Below are 25,103 nucleotides of genomic sequence, written 5' to 3'. Positions count from 1 at the left end.
TCCTTTGTCCCAGCAGACACCGACAAGCTCAGTGGAGAATAGCTAGGCTAGGAAGCCTGGACAATTTCATTACTTTGCAGGGTTTAAGCCAGAGACTGAAGTGTACAGCCTTTCTGAAATTTCTAAGTGGTATTTAAACAGTGATTCTGTTAGGTTACAATGTAAGGGAAGTGATTGATGCCAGGAAAGGCTGTTGGCAGGTGTGCAGTAGCTTGTTTTGTAGAAAAGAAATAGAAGCAAGGAGAAAACAAAGTACAGGAGAGACATTGCAATAAGATTGAACTGACAATCTTGGGCTAAAATAAGCAGGTTTTAGAGGATATTGTGGCTGTTTCTGGAGTTTGATATAAGAAAATGTCTAATGAATGCATCACATTAATGGTAAAAAACACATGTCTATGTAACTTGGAAGCTGAAAATGATTACTATTATTATTTGAAAGCATCATAAGTTTCATATCATTTATTTTCTATCTCATTTATTTGGCCAGATTTTACAGACACATCACAATACCGATGTAAATGAAAATGGGATTATTGTGCTGATGTGACTGCCTGTGAAAATGCAAATGATTCTGCTCATAGTGTTTCTGAAAACAGTGCAAGATTTAGGGATCACTCAGATGCCTAAAATATGTGTGTATACAAGATTTAGTGTCCTGAAGGAACATTCCATGTTGCCTTACTCTTTTGCATTAATTTCTCTCTTACAAAATGCAGTATTCTCTAAAAGCTGAAAGATTTTTATCATATGAATTAAGAAAGAAAGAAAACAACAACCCCTAACTGGTATAGTGACTGGTGGCTTTTAGAACTGCATTAATTAAGTAATAATGGCATCACATATGGAAGGAATTAAGAGGTATTTGAGTTGATCTTAAGATAATAATCACCAGTTAATGCTGAACTTACGTATGGTGCAGAGCACACCAACCACAGTGAGGGTCTCCTGAACTCAGACATTCTCCACAGGTTGTGTACTGTTCACATGATTCAACGGGAACCTGAGACACCTAGAAAGAAAGGGAATAAAGCAAACATTCACTCGTCTTGTTTGCACAATAAATCAAGAAAACAAGCTATGCACTGCTGAACTTTCTGCAGTGAGTGAGCACATAAATTTTAAAATTAAAACACGTAACGTTCTTACAAATGTAACTAAATAGATTGCCGCTTCCCACCACTGCTTTCATTCTAATGTGGGCCCAATATGTGATGGATGCATCTCTGTGGGTGATGATTAGCTGTAGCCCTTAAGAAAGCAAGTGTGTCTGCTCCTGGGGGGGGGGAAGGGGGGAGTGGCACCCTGAGCCAAGGGTGCAAGGGACCCTTAGCTACACCTCTGTTTAAGATACTAGTATCCTTGGGCCAATATGGCTACTGATAGCAAAGGACTTCTGAACTGATACACAGGCCCTGGCTGAATGAAGTCCTCAGAGCACCGCTAGTCAACTGATTTTGATTTCTTCTCAAAATATTGCAGATTGCAACAGTTTAGAATAGACACTTCAGAGCTGGCTCACAACATTTTTCTGCATGAGATGGAACAGTAAATGCCATCCCTTAAAAGTCAAAATGCATAGTATCCAAGACTGGCCAAATTATTATTATTATTTTTTTCACAGGAGATAGTAAAAATACAACAATAATAAGTTAAATAACTAACAATTTGCTACCCTTTCATGACACCCAAAATCAGTTGCTTGAGGCAGCCACTTCAGTCTGCCAAATGGCAAGGCCACCTCTGTTTCACCATTTCCAAGCTTATTTTACCCACTGATGTCATTCAATAGGGGCTTAGAGTTTCCTCAGAGTCCTTAAGCAGAGCTTTCTATCTGAACAATTTATCTGACTGAAGCAAGGCAGGGAAAAGTCAAAAGAATAAAATGGAAACTGATTAAGTGGGCACAGGACATTGGTCATAACATTATGTTTGTTGACTGGGAGTGGTTGTGGAACACCAGTATTAAATTCACGGCATGTAATGCCTTAAAGGAAAACATTATGAAAATGATTTACAGGTGGTACATGACCCCAGTCAAGCTAGCAAAAATCTACCATTTGCCTGATAATAAGTGTTGGAAATGTAAAGAAGCTGAAGGTACTTTTTATCACCTTTGGTGGACGTGCCCGAAGATCAAGGCTTTCTGGGAAATGATATACAATGAAATGAAAAAGGTACTTAAATGTACGTTTCTTAAAAAACCAGAGGCCTTTCTCTTGGGCATTGTCGGCCAATTGGTGCCAAAGAAGGACAGAACTTTCTTTATGTACGCTACAACAGCAGCAAGGATACTTATCGCAAAGTATTGGAAGACACAAGATCTACCCACTCTGGAAGAATGGCAGATGAAAGTGATGGACTATATGACATTGGCTGAGATGACTGGCAGAATCCGTGATCAGGGAAAAGAGACGGCGGAAGAAGAATGGAAGAAATTTAAAATCTACCTTAAGGACTACTATAAACTTGATGAATGTTAGAATGTCGAGGTTTTCAGAAAGAAAGGGTTACAGCGATATAAGATTAGACTAAAGGAAAGATTAAGATGAAAGAGGTTGGAAAAAATATTTAGAAGTTGCTAAAAAATTATGGACATTGGGATGCAGAAAGGGGGGTATGGGGGAGTCCCGGGAAAGAGGTTTATGAAAAAATGTTATGAAATTATACGTGTTTGTATGTCTTTTTATGTGTTTGCTTGTTTTAAAAATTTTGTAAAACCAATAAAAATTTTATAAAAAAAAAGAATAAAATGGAAACACTCAATCTTGACAAGCAGAGGAAAGCAATAGGATTCAAAATATTGATTATTAATAGTGTATCAATTTATTCAATATCTTTTCCATGTACAATGTACAAAGTGATTTGCCAAAGACCAAGTAACGAATTCGTGTCTAAGGAGAATTCCTGGTTTCCTTAGCCCACATCAGATTTTCCCCTCAAAGGATCTCATTAACTCCTAGACATTCATATCCGTGGCAGACTGTGGGGTCTCAAATTTCAGTGGCGCCCTGTGTGACACCAAAATTTGGTGCCCCTCCGCCTCTCAAGCACAATTCCGAATAATAGTTGTGGTGTTCCCTGCAGCACCCCTGAGGCTCTGTGCCCAGTGCAACCAAACTCATTGCACCCCCTTAAATCTGTCTCTGTTCCTATACAGCCATTCCCATGGAAGAAGTGTAACAAAGGAAGAGGTGGCAGGACAGGATGGAAAGCTGGCAACCAAGTCTGGCCAGTCAGTGCCACAAGCTGGAATAAATCAAATACCCATTTTATAGATGAGGGCTGCTGCATTTGTGTCTTTATGGGGCCTGTAAACATTTCTCTGAACAAAATAACAATCATCATGATTACTCCTTTCAACTGCATCGGCACATGGATAGCTGTACATCAACCAACAACCTCCTCGCTGCCTGCTGGTACTTTGTGTAACTGCGGAGAAGCCTAGCAGGGCCAGAGAGCAGGGTACAGCCTGTGCTGACAGATGGCCCAGCAGTCCAAGCTGAACACATCAAGGATCGATTCCTGGCTTGAGCAAGGGAAACCTGTCTGCTAATGCCTCAAGCAACACTTCTCCTGGCACAGCTCCGGATCAAAAAGCTGTTCCCACAAATGTCGAACCACATGAATTACAGCAGACGTGGGTGTGACCAGGAGATGGCTGTGTATTCCACATGGTTCTGAGAAAATGCACTCTGCGTTGCCTTGTTTTCAGGCAAGTCCTCCTCCAGGGAAGGGTCATAGCAAGATGTGGATTAAAAAAGCCATGTACTCATTGATAATGTAGTGTTGGGAAAGATGCTGGAAGAGGAAGATTAAAGGATCAAGGGATTCAGCAACTCCCTTACAAGGGAAGATTGCAATGTCTGTAGGTGAATTGGGGGGGGGGGGGGGAGAGTGGCATGATAGAAGTTAAAGGGATCTTTAAACGTTCTCTTCCTCTCTCATAATACTGGAACCCTGGCCATCCAATGATGCTGAATGGTGGAAGAGTCAAGACAGACAGAAGTAGATACCTCTTCACATAGTTAAAACTATAGAATTTGCTTGCCCAGTATATGGCAATGGCTGCCAACCTGGATGGTTTTAAAACATGAACAAACTCATGGAAGATAAGTTATCAATGGCTACTAGTCATCATACATATATCCTACATCCAGCAACATGCTTCTGGACTTATTACTGGGGAAGCACATAGAAGATGATGATGATTTGAATTTATATACCACCCTTTAACCAAAGATCAAAATGCCTTTTTCCTTCATGTCCTGACTTAACCGGATCTTTTTCTGTTCATCTATCAACTGATTTGCAGTTCATAGGCTAGTTAATTCGACTGAGGGCTCAAATATTATATATATTATGTATATTATGTATATATGTGGAAGACACGTTTCTCCTTGAATGGTATGTTTGTTGAACTACTTGAACTTGATATAGGGAAAATGATGTTCTGCAAAGGAAGATGAGTAAGTTACAGGTACTTTTTGTGTATTTCTGGCACCATATACACAATGCTAATAATAAAGAGAAAGAAACAGGCAAGGAGCTAGGAAGAATGTAAAAGAAAATGAGCTTCTGGGGTTTTGATTCGAAGTGAAGAGAAAATTAAACTTTTATGCCCCTCCCACTCTCAAAAAGCTTTGTGCTCCAGTATTTTTTTTAAAAAAATTCCTGCTCCAGTTCTCCTCTTCCATGCATAAGCAAAGCCTGCTGTATCTGTTACACTCACCAATGGGCTCTCATTCTGCCTTGCTATCCAAATATAGTTCTTGTGCCGAGTTAACTAAAGGAAAGAATCCAGACTCTTTTCCCTCTCTTAATTTTTCTGGCCCTTGTGAGTGATGTCGGCAACTGGCTAAGAATTAAAACAACTGTCTGCGTTGCATTTGCTCCGTTCGTCAAAACACTGCCCAGCTCCCAGCAGCTGGAGAGTCAGAAGCTGAAAGGAATCAGTGTGCCTTGGAACAAAGGCCACTTTCACGCCAAATACTGTTGATACAGTGGGAACTCAGTTCCTCTCTACATTTGAAATCAATAAGGCCCCTATTTTTCTTGTTTCCTGGGCCCTACTTAACAGATTTCTCCAGAGGAAAAAAATGGATGTGTGTAAGTGAGTAAAACGAAAAGGGTATGAAGTCAGATGCAGCTCAAGTCCCCTTGGAACAAGCAAGCAGGTGTAGCTATCATAAGCTTCTTGGAACTTATTCCATAGTCTGACCCTATTCTCAAGTTAAATGAAAGGTGACATTAAGTCACTTGCTAGGTGAAACAATGCTCTTGTTCGATATTTGGCAGTCGGGCAAAAATATATGCACTGATAAAGTAGGTAGAGCTGAGTAGTGCAGATACGTAGGCAGTATCTTGCAGGAGGCAAGGAAAAGAAGTTTACCATGGTAGGATTGCCGCATTAAAGTTCTCCATATTTGGAAAGCCTAATCTGCATATTGTGAAAGTAATTTACTAATTCTGTAAGCTTTACACTTAATTTTAATGAAAATGTAATTATTTGTCTTTGTTTTAAGTATCTAAACATGCAGCACATGGGAAGAGGATCACAGGGCAGTTTACAATATACCGCATTTTTCGCTCTATTGGACGCAGTTTTTCCTCTCCAAAAATTGAGGGGAAATGTGTGTGCGTCCTATAGAGTGAATGCAGGCTTGTGCCATAGCCGCGCGCAACCCCTCCGGCAAGGAGAGGCAGCACGGGGCTAAAGGGGAAGCCAAAACAGCGAGCAGGATAGATCCCGCTCGCTGCCTTGCCTTCTTCCATAGCTGCGCACAACCCCTCTGGCAGGGAGAGGTTGTGTGCAGCCTGTACGCTGCTCTTTGGGGCTGGGGGGGACAAATATTTTTTTCCTTGATTTCCCCCCCTAAAAACTGGGTGCGCCCTATGGTCCGGTGCGCCCTATGGTGCGAAAAATACGGACAAACACAATAATACATACCATAGTAATATAGAGTAACATAGAGTAACAGAGTAACTCCCCTCCTCGTTTTAAAGGAAGTAGTTATGATCTGTAATTTTTTCTTATCTTTCTGCCACTTTGTGTACTCACAGGCATCTCACTGTCAAAAAGTTTCTCTGAAGTCTCTCTGGCACTTTTCAGTTACAAGAATTCCATTTGTTCTGTCTTGAGACTCTCGCTTGTCTATATTTGATATACGTATGCCTGCATTCTCAGTTGTTTCATCCATCACCGGCTCAAGACTTGTAATGCTCTGCAGATCTCTTCTGTTGCTCTTGTAGACAGCTGAACCATCAGTCTGAACCAAATATTATCTTGGGGTCATATGTTGCTCAGTCACTTTTGCAGGTTTCTACACACCATTCTGACAGATGGTAACTGGGTCCTTTTGGAATTTTTGGAGGCAAAGTAGTTTCTGGTTTTTCTTGCAGGTTTGACATCTGATACCTGTCTGTTCCAGTTCTCCTATATGAGAACCTATGTCTGACTAATCAACAGCTATATGTGTCCTTCTTTTATGTACCCCAGTTTGCTGATGGTTGTTATGCATGATATTCAGTATTCATTATATTAAGTCTTGGGGCCATTCTCTTATTCTAAAAAAGTGGTTCCATCATGTATACAATTACTCAAAATACATTTCAATAAGCAAGGGTATCTTCTGAAAACAGAATCTTGGCCTAGATGGGCCTTTGAGTTGATCCAGCAGAGCTTTTCTTACATAAGAAATGCAGAAGTGTTAAGTAGAGTTTATTTGTTTCACACCTCAGTCTCCTGTGGCATCTTTTTACAAAGCAGATACAGTATTACATGAGATGGCTACCATACCCAATCTCTAAAAATAGCACCATCAGCTACTAATAGCAAACTCATTATCTGTGTGTCAATCCTTATGTAGCAGAAACAGCCGGCCCTGTGCTGAAAATTTCTCGGTAAGAACAGAAATCACATTAAAAAATTATCAAATTTGGTGAAATTCTCATGAGTGGGACGTAGGGTTTCTGTAGTGCTTACCTTAATTATGAGGTGACGGATGCATGTTTATGAGTGTCCCTTCATTCAACAAAACATCCTGTCAATAGTCTGTACCAGGGGTAGGCAACATGAGGCCCAGGGGTCGGATGCGACCCAATCACCTTCTAAATCTAGCCCACAGACGGTCTGGGAATCAACATGTTTTTACATGAGTAGAATGTATCCTTTTATTTAAAATGCATCTCTGGGTTATTTGTGGGGCATAAGAATTCGTTCATTTCCGCCCCCCCCCCCAAATATAGTCTGGCCCACCACATGGTCTGAGGGACGGTGGACCAACCCATGGCTGGAAAAGGTTGCTGACCCCTGGTCTATACTCTGCAGCCTTCCCTAGTGCCTATGTTTCTGTTAATGCTCAGAGGCAGACATAATTGAGTAGCTCTTCCCACATAAGGAAGTGTGGGTTGCTGGAGAGGTTGCAGAGTAAAAACATTTACTGGAATAAAACACACACACTGTCCTTGACCACTTTGCAATATTAAGGTAGGCTTAAAACCACACAATTGCAGAAATCCTAAAGAAATTGCAAAGTGCCTTGAGAATGAAGCATAAAAAATGCATGCCTCTTTCACAGGGGAATAAAACTTTCTAGAAATTGGAGGGCAAATTCCCACATGGCACTAAAAATACCATCACCCACATACAAGAGGAAAGGGAAACAGTGTGTGTGTGTTTGTGTGTGTGTAACTCAAAGATTCACAGAAGTACAACCCTGCCCCATCCCCCCTCCAAAAAACCTGTAACTGCCAAAAAATAAATTGAATGTATAATCTGGAACTTTTGTGTCATCCAGCTGAATTTGCCAATATCCACTACTGGCATCAAAGACTATAAATAGTTCTGCTAACTGACTGGTGATTTCTTGTACAGTAGGCAACAGAACGGTTTCTTTTAGAATAGCTTTGCTCTTATCTCAAGCCCATATATATTCTTATCTTTTTTTGCCAGACTTGCCCACAGATCACTGTTGGAATGACCCACTTTGTAGGATCTTCTACCTTAGTTTTCCCATATAATTACTTTTATTTTGAATTTTATGTCTTCGTATGATTGGAATCTTCTGAGGTGCTCGAATGACAAGTGCTACCTATGAATTGATTTTTTACTGTGCTCCTATTTTCCCCACTCTTGTTATAGGGCTGCACCAAACGCTTGCAGATATCAAATATCTAAACTGATATTTGAATGTTTAAGTGGCTGAGCTTGTATGCTTCTTATTTTTTTCTAAGACATTGGATAGTATCCAACTAAAGCAGCAATCCTAACCATGCCTACTCAGATGTAAGCCCCATTGAATTCCAATGAGGCTTACACCCAGGTAAGTAGAGTTAGAATCGCAGCTACATCATGCTTGGAGTACATCCATTAAAACCAGTGAAGTTAGTCATAATTAACTAAATACCATTTATTTCCATGGATCCCCTCTGAGTATGACATACTCAGCTACCACCCATTGCACTAGTTTCTGCCTCTGTGTCAGTTTTAAAATGCACTGCTCTGTTATAATTTATTGGAAGAACTGAATGAAACCACTGATTTTGCAGAACTAAAGAATTCAGGGTACCAGTGGGTTTCCATCTAAACCCACACATTAAATACAATTCAGGCAATGAATCACTACAGAAGCTGGACTCTTGGGAAATTATTTGTGAACCTGCAGTGAAGTCTTTCTTACAGGTAGTAAAAGGTCCCACTCTCAAATGGTGTGTTCATATAACATTTGTATTCATGCAATGGACAGCCCTTCTAACCAGGTACACACACCAAAAACTGATGTGACTGCTATCATTATTAACTTGCACATTTTGCCCAAACACACTCACACAGATGTTTGTGTACATTTCCAATCCCATTTAAACTATGCTGTTCTATGTGGTGTGCTTCATTTCCACTCCTGAATGTGTTTATTACCTACTTTACAATTTCTTAGAATTTCTCTCTTCCCAGCTCCTTTTCTTTGGGAAATTTGATTGTCATGCTTGAAAGGAATGTTGCATTGGCACAAGGACTTACGAAATCAGGTGGGGTGGTGAAAGAGGTGGGATTAAGTTCTCTGAGGTTTCCAAAGGAATGAAAAACAACCAGAAATAAAGAACTTAATCCCATCTCCAATCTGGAATCTGCCTCCCTCCCTGTGCCTCCTCAGCAAGAACACTCGGATTGGACACCTGTTTTTGCAAACATCATCTCTGAAAATGAGCAGACAGGCTGCAAAGAAAACAGAAACTGGACACACAAGAGGACTGTTTGTGGAACACAGAGTGAGCCTTACAAAAAATCTGCAGCCCCCATTCTCAGAAATTGTTCTGAAAGCAGAAAGAAGAGCAGCTCCATGATTCAAATCACCCTCCCTTCTCTCTGAAGTTGTCACCCCGACGGCTGCTGAATCTCAGCGTCGGAATTCTTCTCACTCGGCAACATCATGCTCACCGACATCCTACAGTGTTTTAATTAAGGCGATTGTCATGGGACACTATGCAAGAGGTGGGTTTTTCTTTCTTCAGAGAGCAGGAAAGCAAGTCTCTGAGCCCGTCACATGAAACGCCTGCCAAAGGCCACTGGGGGCTTTATAACCCAGGCTTTTTGACATGACGGAACACTTTGCAGTCCTGTCACGCCTTTCATCAAGGATCTCAAAGCACAATAAATTAGATCTTGCAAACCTTGCTGGGAGAATGTTAGGCATGCAGTGTTTGTGGACAAAGCCAGTTGACAGAGAGGTTATAACTAGGATGGGGTTGGACAAGCTATCCTGGGAAGGAGCATAGCACTGGAACTGAATTAATCAGCTAACAAAGCACTGCCCAGTTCCCTTCTTGCAGTGTCTTTGTGGTTCACAGGCCTCATGGACATATGTGTTTGTTCAATGATGTAGAATTTGAGGATCCTCTCACACATTGTGTTTAAAAGACAGGCATGTCATTAGTGTCACACATTAGAGCTAAAGATCTTAACAGTGGAATTAATATGTACGTCATTTCCTGTGTCCAGATCTGTTTCTAGAATTTTGTACTATATGCATTTCCACTCCAAGATGTTAGGCTTCATATTACCTGAGTATAGCTCCTCAGGATGGTTCATACATGGCTTCAGCAAGTAGAATGCACATGTAGTGACTATGTGCCTTGTTAATGTGCACACACACACACACACACACACACACACACTCCACAGAACCTTTAATGTGCCCCAAGGCATACATGCATAAGTGGCTGCAACCATTATCTGAGGCTCTTCTTTGTGTGCCCCCTCTAAGATAGCTCTGGAGGGTAGCAACATGAGAACGGGCCTTTTCTGCAGTGGTTCTCCACCTGTGGAAAGCTCTCTCTAGGAAGGTTCACCTGGTCCCCTCGTTACATAGCTTTAGGCACCAGACAAAAACATTGCTGTTCTCTCAGGCCCTTGGTTAATGAAACAATCTATGGCCTTTTAAACTGGGGGGTGCGGTATTGATTTTGTTTGTTAGAATGGTATGTATTTTCATGTTTTTATATTGTAAACAGCCCTGTGGTCCTTGGATGAAGAGTGGTATAGAAACAACAACAACAACAACAACCAGTGTTTTCTGGGGGCACTCAGAGGTACATAGTACCAGCAATCCCCCTCCCCTGGCTCCAAAATGTTAAGTGTGGCACTTACTGTAACAACTTCAAGGTAAGTACCAGCATCTTAAAAAAAGCACTGATGATGATAATGATAATACTCTCAGCAATCCATATTGATTCCTTTGCCTTTATAGGACATGTCACCCACTCAGTGCCATGTCCTGTGCACATTAACAGAGCTATGCTGAATCCAGCTGTGTGCAAGTGTGATACTTTTGAATGTGTAGCCTGAGAAAGGTTGCCTGTCCTGCCTTTTAAGAAAGACCACCAAAGGTTAATGGTGGTGTATAAGGCTGCCATATGTCTGGAGTTTTCCAGACATTACTGGGATTTCAAAGGCGGAATTTCCAAAAGGGTTTGTCTAAAAATAGCTCAGCAACTTTCGGCTTTTTGTGTTTTTTTTTAAAAAAGGTAGAAAGGTACAGGACCACTGGACAGTTGAGTCCAGTCAAAGGCAACTATGGGATGCAGCGCTCATCTCGCTTTCAGGCCGAGGGAGTCAGCGTTTGTCTGCAGCTTTCTGGGTCATGTGGTCAGCATAACTAAACCGCTTCTGGTGCACGGAACACCATGATGAGAGCCAGAGCGCATGTAAATGCTGTTTACCCTCCCGCCACAGCGGTACTTATTTATCTACTTGCACTGTTATGCATTCAAACTGCTAGGTTGACAAAAGCTGGGACAGAGCAATGGGAACTCACCCCGTTGCACAGATTCGAACCGTCAACCTTCCAATCGGCAAGCCCAAAAGGCTCAGTTGTTTAGACCACAGTGCCACCCACATGGCAGCCCTAGTGGTGCATACAGTGCAAGCACATGTCTCTTTATGTTATAACTAAAGTGTTTTGAATAGATTGAGAGTAAGAAAAAAAATCTAGATTAAAACCTAATGTGGTACTGTTCTCAGTATGTACACATTCTGCCTCCTGAACACTCTGTGATATTAAGAAATATGGTTCTTTTAGACTCCACACCTATGCCACAAACAAGCATGGCAGGTGCTTCTCTTTTGTTTTCTGCCAGACATATGTTTAGCTCCGCCATTTCCTGATAGCCACATCTTTGTCAGGGAGAAGGTAAGTTACTGTTGAAGATCTCCATCAAAGAATAGCTGAAGTGGATTCATTTTAACAACCAAGAAATGTTCCATTCTTGATTTTGTTTGTCTGTGTTTGCTCTTGTAATCCACAATTTAAATATGTCCTCCTATTTCCATTCTGCCTCTTACACACAATTTAGTTGATTGAGGACAGAACTGCCACTGAATTTGCATATTATCATGTAGTTCTATCTCACCACTCTGGGCTCTGAAACTTTTAACAGCACTAAAGGCAGAAAAAGAGTGTGTGTTCTTGCTCTTTACAAAGGCAGAAAATGAAAGCACACTTGTTTGTGTCTTAATTGTTTTTTATACTGTTTGCTGTATTTGTAATTATCGTTCTGAGATCAAAGTGCTTTTGCATGTGGGATGCCACATGAGGCAGAAACAAACAAAAAAGAAAAGTGTGACTGAAATATAAGACTGTAGGCTGAATGATATGTATCATTGTTGACTTAAGGCAATGAAATCAGGAAGTCTAAGAAGAATCTCAAACCAGTGCAAAATGGAAAATGTGGAAAACAGGTTAATAGCAGAAACCCAAAGTAACTTGAAAGAGCCACCATGAAAATTATCTGCAACATCCTTCCACCTGCAACAGGAGATGCAAGTACTAGGGGTTGGGCAGTGTTGCAACCTTTTTTAAAATCTCAAATAAACATCTTGAATTTAATTCATTGCTACAAGAGGTGCTTCCAAGGCACTGCTCTCTTTGGTTAGGATTCAATTAAATACCAGTAAATTCAGATTGCACCATTTAAAATTAATTAGGTGCTCTTCTGCAAAAAGCCCACTTCTTCCCCAAATTAAATTATTTTGTAGTAAGGAAAAGGAAGGGAAAATGAACTGGAAAGTGTGGGCTTAAAATTACTTGACGCAACAAACAAACAAACATATCAGAATGAATGCTCAATAAATAGCCAGTGGCGTCTAACATCCCCCCCAAAAAATATGCAAAGAAATCAACATGAATGACCAGTAAGCAGGTCATCTGGGAGCGAGCAACATCAAAATAAACTTTTTTGAAAAAAGAAATACTTATAATCGTAGAAGTTTTGTTCGTGAGTTTTAATGAATATATTTAAAAAAGGTAAAGGTAAAGGGCCCCTGACAGTTAAGTGGGGGTTGCGGAGCTCATCTCACTTTACAGGCCAAGGGAGCCAATGTTTCTCTGCAGACAGTTTTTCCAGGTCATCTGGCCAGCAAGACTAAACTGCTTCTGGCGAAACCAGAGAAACACGGAAATGCTGTTTACCTTCCCGCAGGAAAGGTACCTATTTATCTACTTGCACTTTTTGACTTGCGTTCGAATGAAATTACAAGTATTTTATATAATATGTACAAGAGGTAACACATTACAAGTATTTACACTTTTAAGAGCAGGCTCTGCCTATATAGCAACACTTCACAAGGATCCTACTGCAGAATCCACTTTACTGTCAATATTTTTTACATAATGGCAGTTCACACATTCAGCTGCAAGGTATCAAATCTAGTGGTTTGACTGTTGGACTGGAGATGTGAGAAAGCCTCTCTCATATGTGAAGCTCATTCTCTCTCAGCCTAGCTTATCTTGAATAGCTTTCGTGAGGCTAAAATGCCACTTTGACCTCACTGAAAGAAGTCTGCAAGAATAAATGCGACCAGTACACACATGTGAGAATCAGCACTTAGTACTAGATCAATCTTCTTTTCAAAAAGTATTACTACAATATGGTAGTAATGTGTTGCAGATGCAGAGGGGCCTGCCATACCCACACCTTTCTTGGATTAAGTAGGTTTCCAGTACATGTGTACAAACAAGGTGTGAAAGTTGTGAATGTGCACAGACTGATTCTTATGATCAACTGAACATTCACGAACAACCTGACATCCCACCCCTTCTTATCCCCGTTCTCTCCTACGAACCCTGCACAACTTTTCCAAGAGGAAAAAAAGGTAAGAGATAAAGAATGCCGCAAAGCAACAGAAGAGAAGGAAACGGGGAGAAGTATCACATCAAACATTAAAGCTATTAATAAAACACAATACAAATATATAAACTAGCTTAGATGAGAAATGTTAATAGTAAGTTAGCCTTGAGCTCATAAAGAAAACCCTCCAACAACCCTATCTAGTGTTACCCCCATTAACAACATATTTTCCTAGTACTTAACTGTCTGAGGCCCTGGCAATCAGAAATACTTTTGGCACAGGGAAAGGTTCCTGACAAGTAGAGCAAGAAGTCTCAAGATCTCTCTGCTATGCTTTGATGGACTCCTCTCATTAGTGTGCCCATATCTACCAGCTCCTGCCTAAGGTTCCAAAGCTCTCTAACAGAAATGGACAACAGATTGACAGGATTTGCGGGGTGAAGATCATACAGCAAAAACCTGGGGCAGAGAGGACAGAATCATGAGTGTGTGTGTGGCGAGGAGTGAGAATATTTCCACATATCTCCTCCACCCACCTCCACATTTATACCACGAGTGGTAAATTCAAGGGGAAAAGCAGGTCCCTTTACCTGTAATGGGATATATGTGCAGAGCTGTCTTTGCAAAGTAGCAGGGAAGCGGATTGACTTGCAGCTGTCTACAGTGGGTCCCAGAGAAAGAAAGACGAGAGGATGAGGAAAGACCCAGCATTCCCATCTGTGTACAGTTTGAAATGTTCTAAATTGCTACACCAGCTGCACTTCCACCTTCCCATTCCATATCCCCCTGCCCTTCTGGTATCCTTTTTAATTACATAAAATCACATGCATCACACAAACATAGTAGGATCTGTCCCTATGCCCCAGACTGCTTCGAACACAATGTACACAGGAGTCAGCCTCACAACTCCTCCAGACTTGGGGAATCAGGGCAGCCCTGCAGTAGGCTGTGTGGTATTTTCTGAGCTAGTGTCAACTGGTGAGCTTTATGGATAAAAGGAGAATTCTTGTTTTCCCAGGTCATATGTGAGACACAATCCACCATACTGTCTCTTGTGGGCTAACAGTGTCATGTAACTCGAGCATGGCTTAGCTTTTGGTCCTCATCTGCAGCTTCTGAGAGGTTATGATCAACTGCTAAAAAGCCAATCCATGCCAATTTCAGCACACAGGGTCAGCAGTAATATGACTTGCTGTGCTGAGCTCATGGCAGCCCAGCCATGGTCTGAACCAATGACAGAATAGCTAGAAGTCAGCTGGGTGAACACTAACTTGTATTTGCAACAACCTCAATGAAACATGTCATCTCAGCATGACTACAAATTAAATTATTAGTATAATATATTCTACATACTGTATTTCATAATTCTTTTTTAAAGCTGATGAATAAGTATATATGAAAGGAATGATGGTCAAATAATGTATACCAGTATAATAATTTACACCGTTTTCATTTTAAGTCATTTCAAAATCAATTCTTAATATTATTTCTCACAAGTACCAGGATACCAGCATTTACCTGGTACTACTTCCACTTTTTTTTACAGAAACCTCAAGGCACACCAACCTTTTTGTTTGTTTGTTTGACATAGCTGCTCTGGGGCTCACTTTTCACTTCCCTAATTACAGAACTTCCTACCCAGTAATTAAATGATAAAGACTCATTACTGTTTTCCTTGATTGCCTGATTGGCTCTGTTTTACAAAACCTATGGGGACATTCCACAACCCCTTATGTTTAGATCTACTTCTTTCCTTGACTAGCCATCAGAGCCATAAAACAAATACGCCAAGCAATATGGTCGCAGAAATAATTAATTAAATAATAAAAAAATTGCTCCTTGGGTGAGCAGGGATGATTGGTGCAATCCTGAATACCTTCCTCCCCTCCTTATGCCTCCATTCCCGCCTTTGTGATTGCTACCAAAACAAGCTGCTGACCTCTCTGACTAGGAGCCAACCCAAGGGGCATCCCGTCAGCGGCACACTGCCTTGGAGACCCGTCGTGGTGAGAGGAGTTCAAACAGAAAATCTATTTTTAATGACTTTGGGGAGTTCTGGGGAGATGCTGAGTAATTCAATGTAATTAAAGCTATCTATCACTCAGTGAGCAGGAGCTGAAAGTTGATGAACTTTTCAGTGATATTTTCTTTCATTCATTAAACACACACACACAACTATGTGCTCTGTTAGGAGTCATAAAATTGGGATATATCTGTATCTGTATATACAACTTATCAGTTTGTAGCAGTTATAAAGCATGAGCTTAGAGAAAATAAACGTAAGAGCACCATGTCTCCTTTTCAGCCTTATAAAAGTTCAGCTAAACCAGACAAAGAGAGTGCAGCCTGTTTCTAAGCATTGAGCTAAAAAGACATTTCACGACATTTCAGATTTATACCTATAATTAAATATAGGAGGTAGTGTGGTTCAATAGAAAGAAACTGGGAGGCCTGACTTCAAGCCATTATCCCTCACTCAACTTTAGTTCCTCATTTCTAGGAACACTTTTAGAAAGTTGTTCCCTGCAATGACAGTATCATCAACCAAGAATTGCAAAAGGAAGCATCTCAAACAAGAGTTTTGTAGATTTTTATAGCCAGGGGTCTACACATTTAGAGTGGCCTTGGTATCCTCAGGGAACTTGCCCTTTGAGGCTTAGTACAACTGCAGGAACATAGCCTTACTCCTCCACTTCCAATTTCCAGCTGGAAAGGAGGGAAGGAGACTCATCCCCTGAGTTTGGAAGTGCCCAAACCACCCTCAAGACCTGCGGAGGACAAGTTCTGCATTCCTTCCAGAGGGAGTGGGTGCGAGTCACTCCGCTGCTCCTCAACTCTAATCCGAGAAATAGCTGAAGAAGAGAGGCTGGTCCATTTGTACTAGGTCCAGTGCTATGCCAGGGTGAGCCTCTGTCTGTAGCCTGATGGGTATCAAACTCACTAGGGGTCTCAACAGATTTGAATATGTCTTTGTCAGTGCTGAGCTGAACAACAAAATGTTTGATCCCACTTTACTGATCCTGCCGTCCATCTAGACTAGCAGTGATGACTGTCAAATTGCAAGTGACTACTGCTGTAATTTAGAGTGCAGATAACTTAATGCTGGATCATTGGTTTGGGCCACCATTTTATATTTCTGGCTGAAACATATTAGGTGCCTCTGGATAACACTCTCACTTTGGAAAAAAAATCTGTTCATTTACGTAGGCCATTGTAAGAGAAGAACGTATGCAACGTAGGCTATGTTGTGTGTGTGTTTCTGGATCAGTATTTGACCCACAAAAAAGATGGCATCAAGCTACAGGGGTTCATCTGTCTTGCTTTGATGGGTCTTCATGGAATTAAGGCTGCTGGGCCCCAAATGGCAGTTATTTTAGTTTTGCATCCAACACTCTTTTGACTGGTCCTTAAAGGTCAACGTTTCCACATAGCTGACAGTAATTGTATGATTGCCTACATTGACATTATGGCAGTTGCTAGATATGCATATTTATGCTAACCTCACTTGGTTCAAACCAAAGGTGGATTAATTTTAAAATATAACACATGATTCTTGTTTTGACAATTCCACTGTGGCTCATTAGAATTAAAAAGGTATTCCATTTTTTCCCCTGGGCCATCAAGGAGTGCAATAGAAACAGGATATTCGTGGTGTGGTGTTATACCTTCCAGATTTCCTTGGGAATGAGTTATCTTCATTTTTAGACCATATCTAATTACCATAGCTGAAATCCATGAATGGGGTTGTTAGGAGAGGTTTGCGGAAAGCGAACAAACTTCAGCTCCCTGATAAAATTGTTGGAGTATTTCTGATTCCTTCCCAATATATGGATCACGAAAGCTGCACAGTAAACATAATACCAGACGGTGTTTCTAGTTTGTACTAGAAACAGGGCTTTTAGTGTTTTAGCTCCAGTCTTCTGCAATCATCTGCCAGCTGAAATTAGACAGCTGCCTAGAATCCTGATATTTAGGTGGCTACTGGGCATTTTTGTTTAAGAAGGCTTTCCCTGAAGCGTGACCCTGTCTTTTTATGGAATGATAATTGTATAATTAGAGCAGTGGTTTTATTTGTTTGTAGAGTTTGTAACTTTTGTATTTCACCTAATTTTATCTTATTGTACATAGGTTCATTAACCTCACCTTTGGCGAAGGTTTACTATATTTGCAAAATAAATAAATTGGTATATAGACTATTTGGAATTATATACTGTGCTGTAATTTTTATGCAATACACAGTATCTGACTATGTTGCAACATGAAACCAGTTGTGTGGCTTAAAGTGTCTGTATATTGGGGATAGAGTGCAGATGGTAGTGGTCCTATGAAACTATGTGAAACATCAAACCACATCTCTGATCACCCCTGGAAAATAATACACAAACTTTTAAAGCATTCCACATCATGAAGGATGTTGATTTGAGTTTCCAGAAGGCAAAGAGGCAGATGCATAGCTAACTCCACTGGGTCAAAGAATCAAAGGCATCTGGACCCATTCTTTCACAAAGTATGACGTTTTATGGCCTCAAACACAATCTGCCTTTCAAATAGATTCCCCACCATGTACTAACACCTGCAGGTACATTTCAGAGCATCTGTTGACTTTCTTTATATCTAGCTGGTTCATTGCTATATTGACTCATTTCAAAATTTGCATGTGGATAGATAGTGTGAAGTTTGATGGTGCAACAAAAAGAAGAGCATTTGGCTTTAGGACAACACAAACATAATCTGAAAATAATTCAATGTATTGTTTTTAATCTTTACAACTGGAGATCAAAACACTATCCCCAAGCATGAAAAAAATGACCTAAGGTTACACAGCAGGACAAGAGGCTGAGTCAAAACTGGATCTCATATTTTAAGTCAACTGGTCCCAGTGGCCTGGGCAATTTTCTAAAATCAAATCCACAGATGACCCTTATAAGCTGCAGCGTCATCAAAGGGTAAATACTAAATCTGAAGCAAAAAAATTCCTACATTAGTTTATTATTTGTACCTACAGCAGCTCTTTACCTAGTGGTCTCAGGGAGGGAAACAAAGTTACCACAATTAAAAAAAGGCACAACTTACATTAAAACCATAACATAAGACTACAAAGCAAAAGCAAAGAACAGCAATGCAGAAGCAAGGAACACATCCACTCGGCTAAATACCCAGGTCTAAAGAGGTACATCTTGATGACCAATTGTCAAAAAGCATGCAATGATGTCACAGGATACACCTCAGAGGGGAGGGCATTCCCTAGCCTTGGAACCACCACAGATAAATCCCTCTCACACTTTGCCACAACTTGAACCACAGAGATTGGCAACACTGCCAACAGGGCCTTTCCTGCTGATCTAAACACCCAGGCAGGTCAGTGTGAAGGGAGGTACTCCTTCAGACATAACTAAAAATGGATTACTAAAACCAAATTCAGGGGGAAATTGCCTCCTTAGCACACGCATTCAATTTCTCTGATAAAACTAGTTCTACTTTGTTCAAAGAGCACCTTAAGAACATGAAAAGAGATCTGCTGGATTAGACCAAGGATGCATCCAAGTCCAGCATCTTTTTTTCCAAGAGTGGACAGCATGTTTCTGGAAAAACCAAATGAGGGCAAGGCCCTAACTGTTCTCACCCTACAGCATTCAGTATTCAGAGAAATATTGCCTATAAATATGTGCGTCTCATCTAGCTATCACAGCTAATAAAAGACTTACCGTTCATAAATTTGTCTGATCCCATTTTAATAAATAGGATTTAAAACTTGTGGCCATCATCACATCTTGTGGCAGTGAATGCCATAAATTAATTCAACTCCCGTATCTTAGTTCTTTCATCTTAGGGCAACTCTGCCCAGGCTGTTCCCCGAAGGGAAAATATGAAACAGAACAGAATGCTTAAGGAAAGATTCAGAACACCAAGTAAGCATTCTGGTTGGAGCAAATGAATGCTGAGGGGAAACCAAAGACTGCCTGTGGCTTGCCACAACTCCCGTGAATCATCAAGTTCCTTGAGGAGCTCCAGTGAAACATGCTGAAATAACAGTGAACTTGGGGAAGGCTATCTTTTCTTTTCTCAGATGAAATGAGGGGAAAATGTGAGTTTTCTATGCAAACAAGAACCATTCAAATCCATATTAGGGAAATGGCTTTATTAGGCCAACCAAAATGTCACAAAATAGTATGGGACTTTTGCATCCTCCAATATTTCTATTTCTATTCCTTTTTTTTATATATATAGCACACCACCTGTAATTAATCTGCACTTTGTTAATAATGTATAGATTACCTACTTTCCCCCCTACCAAGTATTCTGGTTTTCCCCTACAAAGGAGCCTGTTTGAGTTCACATCTGTGTTTGTGGAAACACATCTGGGTAACAGCTTTTCTTTTTGTATTTTCAGAGGTGTGGAATCAGCCATTATCCATTTCTCTTTCCCAACAGGCCTAGGTCCAGTCTGATACCTGCCTTTTTCATGTATGGAGATTGGCTTTATCCACAACACTTTTACCAATGCAGCTCCCAGATGATTGTCCCCACCTTTTCCCAATCACTTCTGTCCATAATTTACAATTACAATGAAGCTTTCAGAGGATACTGCAAAAGTCTGTTTCATTATCCAGCATGTGTTTGACAAGGCAGAGTGTTGAACCCTGAGGATCACTTGAATTCATTTCTGTTTTGCTGCATTTGAATCTGAGCTGAGGGAAACTGGAGAGAGCCTCTTCATTTATTCATGTCACCAAAAGTATCCTGTGCTTTAGGGAAAGAATTAGTGGATGGAATTTTCTCTTTAGGGATGGAATTAGTGGGTGGAATTCTCTGAAAATTTTAATGTTGAGGTTATCTGCACAGATAATTTTTTTTCAAATTCCCATCTCACTCCTTTTATTAATAAGTGAGGTTATTTTTTGCTAGTTCCTCTAAAAATGTGAACAATGCTTCTGCATTATACACATTCTTATAAATATAATATTATATGCACATATGCACTTCAGGTTTCCTAAGTAACTAGTGCATAAACTGGCACACACAACAATGCATATAAATCTATACAAATACTTTTTAGTATTAATACTTAAACAATTAGGCTGCAGTTACTGTATATAGTAAGTACAACATGAGGCTCGCCTTTCCTATACAGTGGAACCTCGTGTTACATACTGTCCTCCTTATGAATGCTTCGGGTTATGAGCTTCGCTAACCTGGAAGTAGATGCTCTCAGTTGCGAACTTTGCCCTGGGATGCGAGCAGAAGTCGCACTCCGGCGGCGCAGGAGAAGCAGGAGGCGCCATTAGCAAAAGCACGCCTCAAGTTAAGAACGGTTTCCGGTTACAAATGGACCTCTGGAACAAATTAAGTTCGTAACCAGAGGTACCACTGTATGTACTGTGCAAACAGTATATGTATTTTTGTGTATAAGGCTGCATATGATTAGTTTAGAATTTTATGACAATGGACCAGCGGCACAGTCATAACCAGGTATTCGAGCAAGAGGTGGTCTGATGTGACCATAGCTTTATTGAGTAGGAACTACCAAATTCCGTGTATGCATCTGCTAAAAATGAATTCCCGTCTATCTGAAATGTATAGCAAAACAAAAAATATTCCAGCATCTTAATGAAATTTCCAGGTGTGACTAGCTAACACTGCATATGTTGCAGATCTCCAGGTACAGAATCTATGTGGACTGTAAGATGTCATCTACAGAAGTTACACGAGCAGATTCTGTAAGTTTGGAGGCAGTGGTCAGCATAAGACATGTCAAGAGTCCACCAGAAAATAAGAAACTATCCTCCCACCTTCATTGTTCATAGAATATATTTGTGATATTAGACAAGGATGCCAAACCTGCAAAAGAGGGTAAAAGAAGCAGAGAGGATCGCTGACAAATAACTTTGTGCTTCAAGTGAGCATTTATTCCCCTCCTTACCAACAACTTTGGGCTAAACTGAGGAAGGAAAATGATGGTCCTGCAGTAGGTTAGAACTACCGGAGTGAGCACTGCAAAACCTGAAATCAGTGCTGGATTCTAGGGATGGTTAGAGATAGCAGGACTGTTTGGAAGCTTGGGGTGCTCTGCTCTTCAGACTCCCCCAATGGGTGGATGGAGTGGGGGCACGGGGGCAACATGAGATGGCAGGGCCAGCAGCATCAGCATATGGAGGATCCTCACAGGAAGCATGTACTGTATGTGGGCAGGGACATGTATGCTGCTTGGAGTGCCTTATAAGTAGAAGAGGAATGCTTAAAAAAATAATAGTAGTAGTCTCTTGCTCAATACAGGATTCTTAGTCTTTTACTAACAACAAGGCATGATACTTCAAGAACATACACACGCATATGTGCGCGTGATGGTTCAGTTGGAAAGAGAAGCGGAAAGAAAAAGTCACTCAGAATAATTCTGTGATGGTAAGTGGAATGAAAAGAAAAAGGAAATTTGGGAAGCGATGAGGGCATGGAGAAGTGGACAGGAGTCTGTGAGGCAGGGGGAGAATTTCACATCGCTCATTTGGAACTTACAGGTCAAATATTTGGCTGCAGTTTATCATTATTATTTCCACCCTGGCTGAAAACTTGGTGCATGGCTCATATATACTCTAGCTGGGTAAAATTTCATATAAATATCAAATAAGAGTCAACATTTCCTCAGCAATTCCCATTGTGCCACCCATGGCCTCATTTTCAGAAAAGCTCCATAAACTGAACAAACTCTGGCCTTATATAAACACATGGCTCCTTCCAGACACATCACTCAGACAACCTGAATAAGCTGCTGAAATCTTTATAGTATCCTGGCTCTGCCACAGGCGTTGCTATTTAAGCTATCCTGCGCATGTACATGTCACAGATAAAGCCAGTGCAGAACTAACAGCTGTGCTAGGGTGAAGAAATGAGAGAGCTTGAGCCCCAGATGCAGTGATTTAGGACTGCGCGGTTCAAGGTCATAAAGCCTCTGTTGATTTTGAATCGGGTCAGGACAGAGTAATGGCACATCATCCACAGTGGCCAATTCTGCACAATCTCTTCAACATGAACACTAGGCTGTCAAATCTATGCATGCAGTAAGAAACCTTTTCACTTTCCTGAAAAAGGGAGACAGAGTTCCTCCTCTTCCAAAAAGGCTGTAATAGCTAGGGACAAGAGACTAAAGCAAGACTTTAGTAAACTATTTCAAAATAAATCCTTTCTTTGCAAATCACCTACTATTGGAACCGCAGGAACCGCAAAGCTTATTTTCATCTTCCAATGCCCCCCCTGTGTATCCCACCCCCCCAAATCATAGTAGTGACCTTTCTTTGTTTAGGAAAACACCCTGTCTGACTCAGCCCACGCTCCTCTGAGAATCTTGTGGAGATATATAATTTGAGTAAAAGGAGATCGCTGATTACAGATTGCAAAGTGCTTGCATCACAATGGGCAATGTTATACAGGAGAGGAATACAAATAATAAAAAATAAAATAAAAAAGTGCAAGTCTCTAAAATTATAAACCTGCCCAACATAACATAGAGGAAACTTTGCTGAAGAAGGAAAGACTCATGCTCAAACAAGCCATGGCTCAATCATATGCAGTAATAAGTCAGTGGCTTGCACACTTTCCTCCTCTTGTGTGTGGCTTTTTTCTGGGGCTACTCAAGGGTATGCCTTACTGACAACTTTTTTCAAATGTTAAAAGTGTGGCACTTACTGTAATAACTTCATGGTGAGTACTGGCACCCTTTTCCCTTAAAAAAGCACTGCTTGTTACTGCTAACCATGGTTTGCCTTGACATCTGAATTGGTCTGGTGTGTATCTGCCCTTCAAGCCAGAATCAGAAACCAAGGTTTGAAGTGAGTTTCTGATTTTGATTTGGAAGTCAAATGTGAACCATAGTAGATGTCAAAAGGCTAATAAAGGTAGGCAAGAGAGATAGAAGTTCAATGCAAGAGAGAACGAGGGACAATGAGGATGGAGGTCCTGATAACCACAATTCCGTTATGAGTAAAATGTCAGTTTGTTTCTTAAACTTTTCTGGGTCGAAAGCCAAAAGAGAAAATGCCAAGTATTTATATTGAAACAAAATGGCCCCTCTTAAAAGTTGAAAACATTTCAGTTTGTTCTGAAATACCCAAATGTTCATTTTAATTTCTTTTTTCAACTTATTAAGGTATCATTGACATTTTGTTGAGAAGGGAGAAACATTGATGCTTTGAGTTTCAAACACAATCAAAGACAAAAAGGGGAGACAGAGGGCAGAATATCCAATCTGACCTATTCTAATGTCCCACCTGAACTGTCTTTTTCAAAGCATGCAGTGCTTTAACCTTTGCAAATAAGTTGTTCTCTTAAAACCTGGTAATAGATTCAGAGTCATGCACTGCATCCATATATCATCAGGTACCCGCCAATCTTATGCATCAGACCTCAAAGGGAAATAATTATTATGGGAAAGGGGTAAATGTGTGAAGAAAATTCTCAGCCCAGGTAGAAAACTATCCAATGCAACTGGAATTAGATTTCACATTGGATAACAGCATTACCCATGGCTGTTATTCCTCCTACCATGTAACCTGCAAAACAATGCCTTACAGTCATTTAAAGAAGAAACTTAATTAGGGGGAATAATTATTGGGCAGGTGTCCCTCCCACTCTAGGTATAAGTGGCAAAAATAGGATTTTAAATAATTTTGGAGTTATAACCGACGTAATTAGGTGTTCAGTGAGCACTTAACAATCAAGCTATGCTTATTAAAATTACTGTTTTAATCAGAATGTTGCCAGAGAATCTTTAACAGCACAATGGTTTGATTCCCTGGAACTCTAATTAGGCCCAGACTCCTCACCACCTGGGGAATGTAATCCTGCCTTGGTGCTATAGGTAATGAATTATTATTCCCCCCCAACCAATCCCTGTGGGACAAAAGGATTGATGCTGCTTTGTCATGACCTCACCAAACATTCCTTTGCAGACCACAGCTAGAGGTAGTGAGCGGTGGCTGCAGAAGAGTCTGAAAAAAACAAAAAAGGAATGTTGGGAAAGGCTGTTCTGAAATATTAAAGAATCTCACTCTTGCCTCCAGGAGTGGGAAGGAATCAAAGATCAGGTGTTTACTTTAGTTTGAAGAATTGGTTTCTTTGGTCAGACTGCAAAGGTCACCCCAAGACAAGCGATTCTGTAATGCCGTTGTCTCCTGATGTAACTAGGGAGAATCTCTGGCTGCTTTGTACTAACTCCTTTAATGCTTCTCCTCTGTGCTTCGTATAGCTCTAGGCAGGGAAGTCTGTACTTTTCTTAATTCCATCTTCTAGCATTTTTGGCCTCGTGCCACTAATAGCTGCTGTTTCAAGCCAGAATTCAGCACCTCACTTTAAGCAGAAGGGCACCAAGATCATACACCTGTGGCTGAGAGCGCATTTGAACATGCACTTAACATGCTAAACTGTGCAGTTATTCATATGGATGATATTATTTTCAGTAACACATTTAGAACACACACACAGAGGATTCT

General features: G+C 40.6%; 1 protein-coding gene across 2 annotated transcripts in view; it reads right to left on the bottom strand.

Annotated features, from left to right (window-relative positions):
• PLXNA2 (plexin A2) overlaps positions 1-25,103 on the bottom strand; it is a 400,950-nt gene that overhangs the window by 169,955 nt on the left and 205,892 nt on the right. For both annotated transcript variants that reach the window (XM_083508745.1, XM_083508746.1), the window contains exon 5: positions 912-1,012. In XM_083508745.1, the coding sequence (XP_083364871.1) occupies positions 912-1,012 (101 nt within the window). The remainder of the gene's footprint in view (positions 1-911; positions 1,013-25,103) is intronic.

Source organism: Podarcis liolepis (genome assembly GCF_965112155.1).
Source record: "Podarcis liolepis genome assembly, chromosome: 6".
Lineage (NCBI taxonomy): Eukaryota > Metazoa > Chordata > Lepidosauria > Squamata > Lacertidae > Podarcis > Podarcis liolepis.
This window is presented reverse-complemented; position numbering and strand designations above follow the sequence as displayed.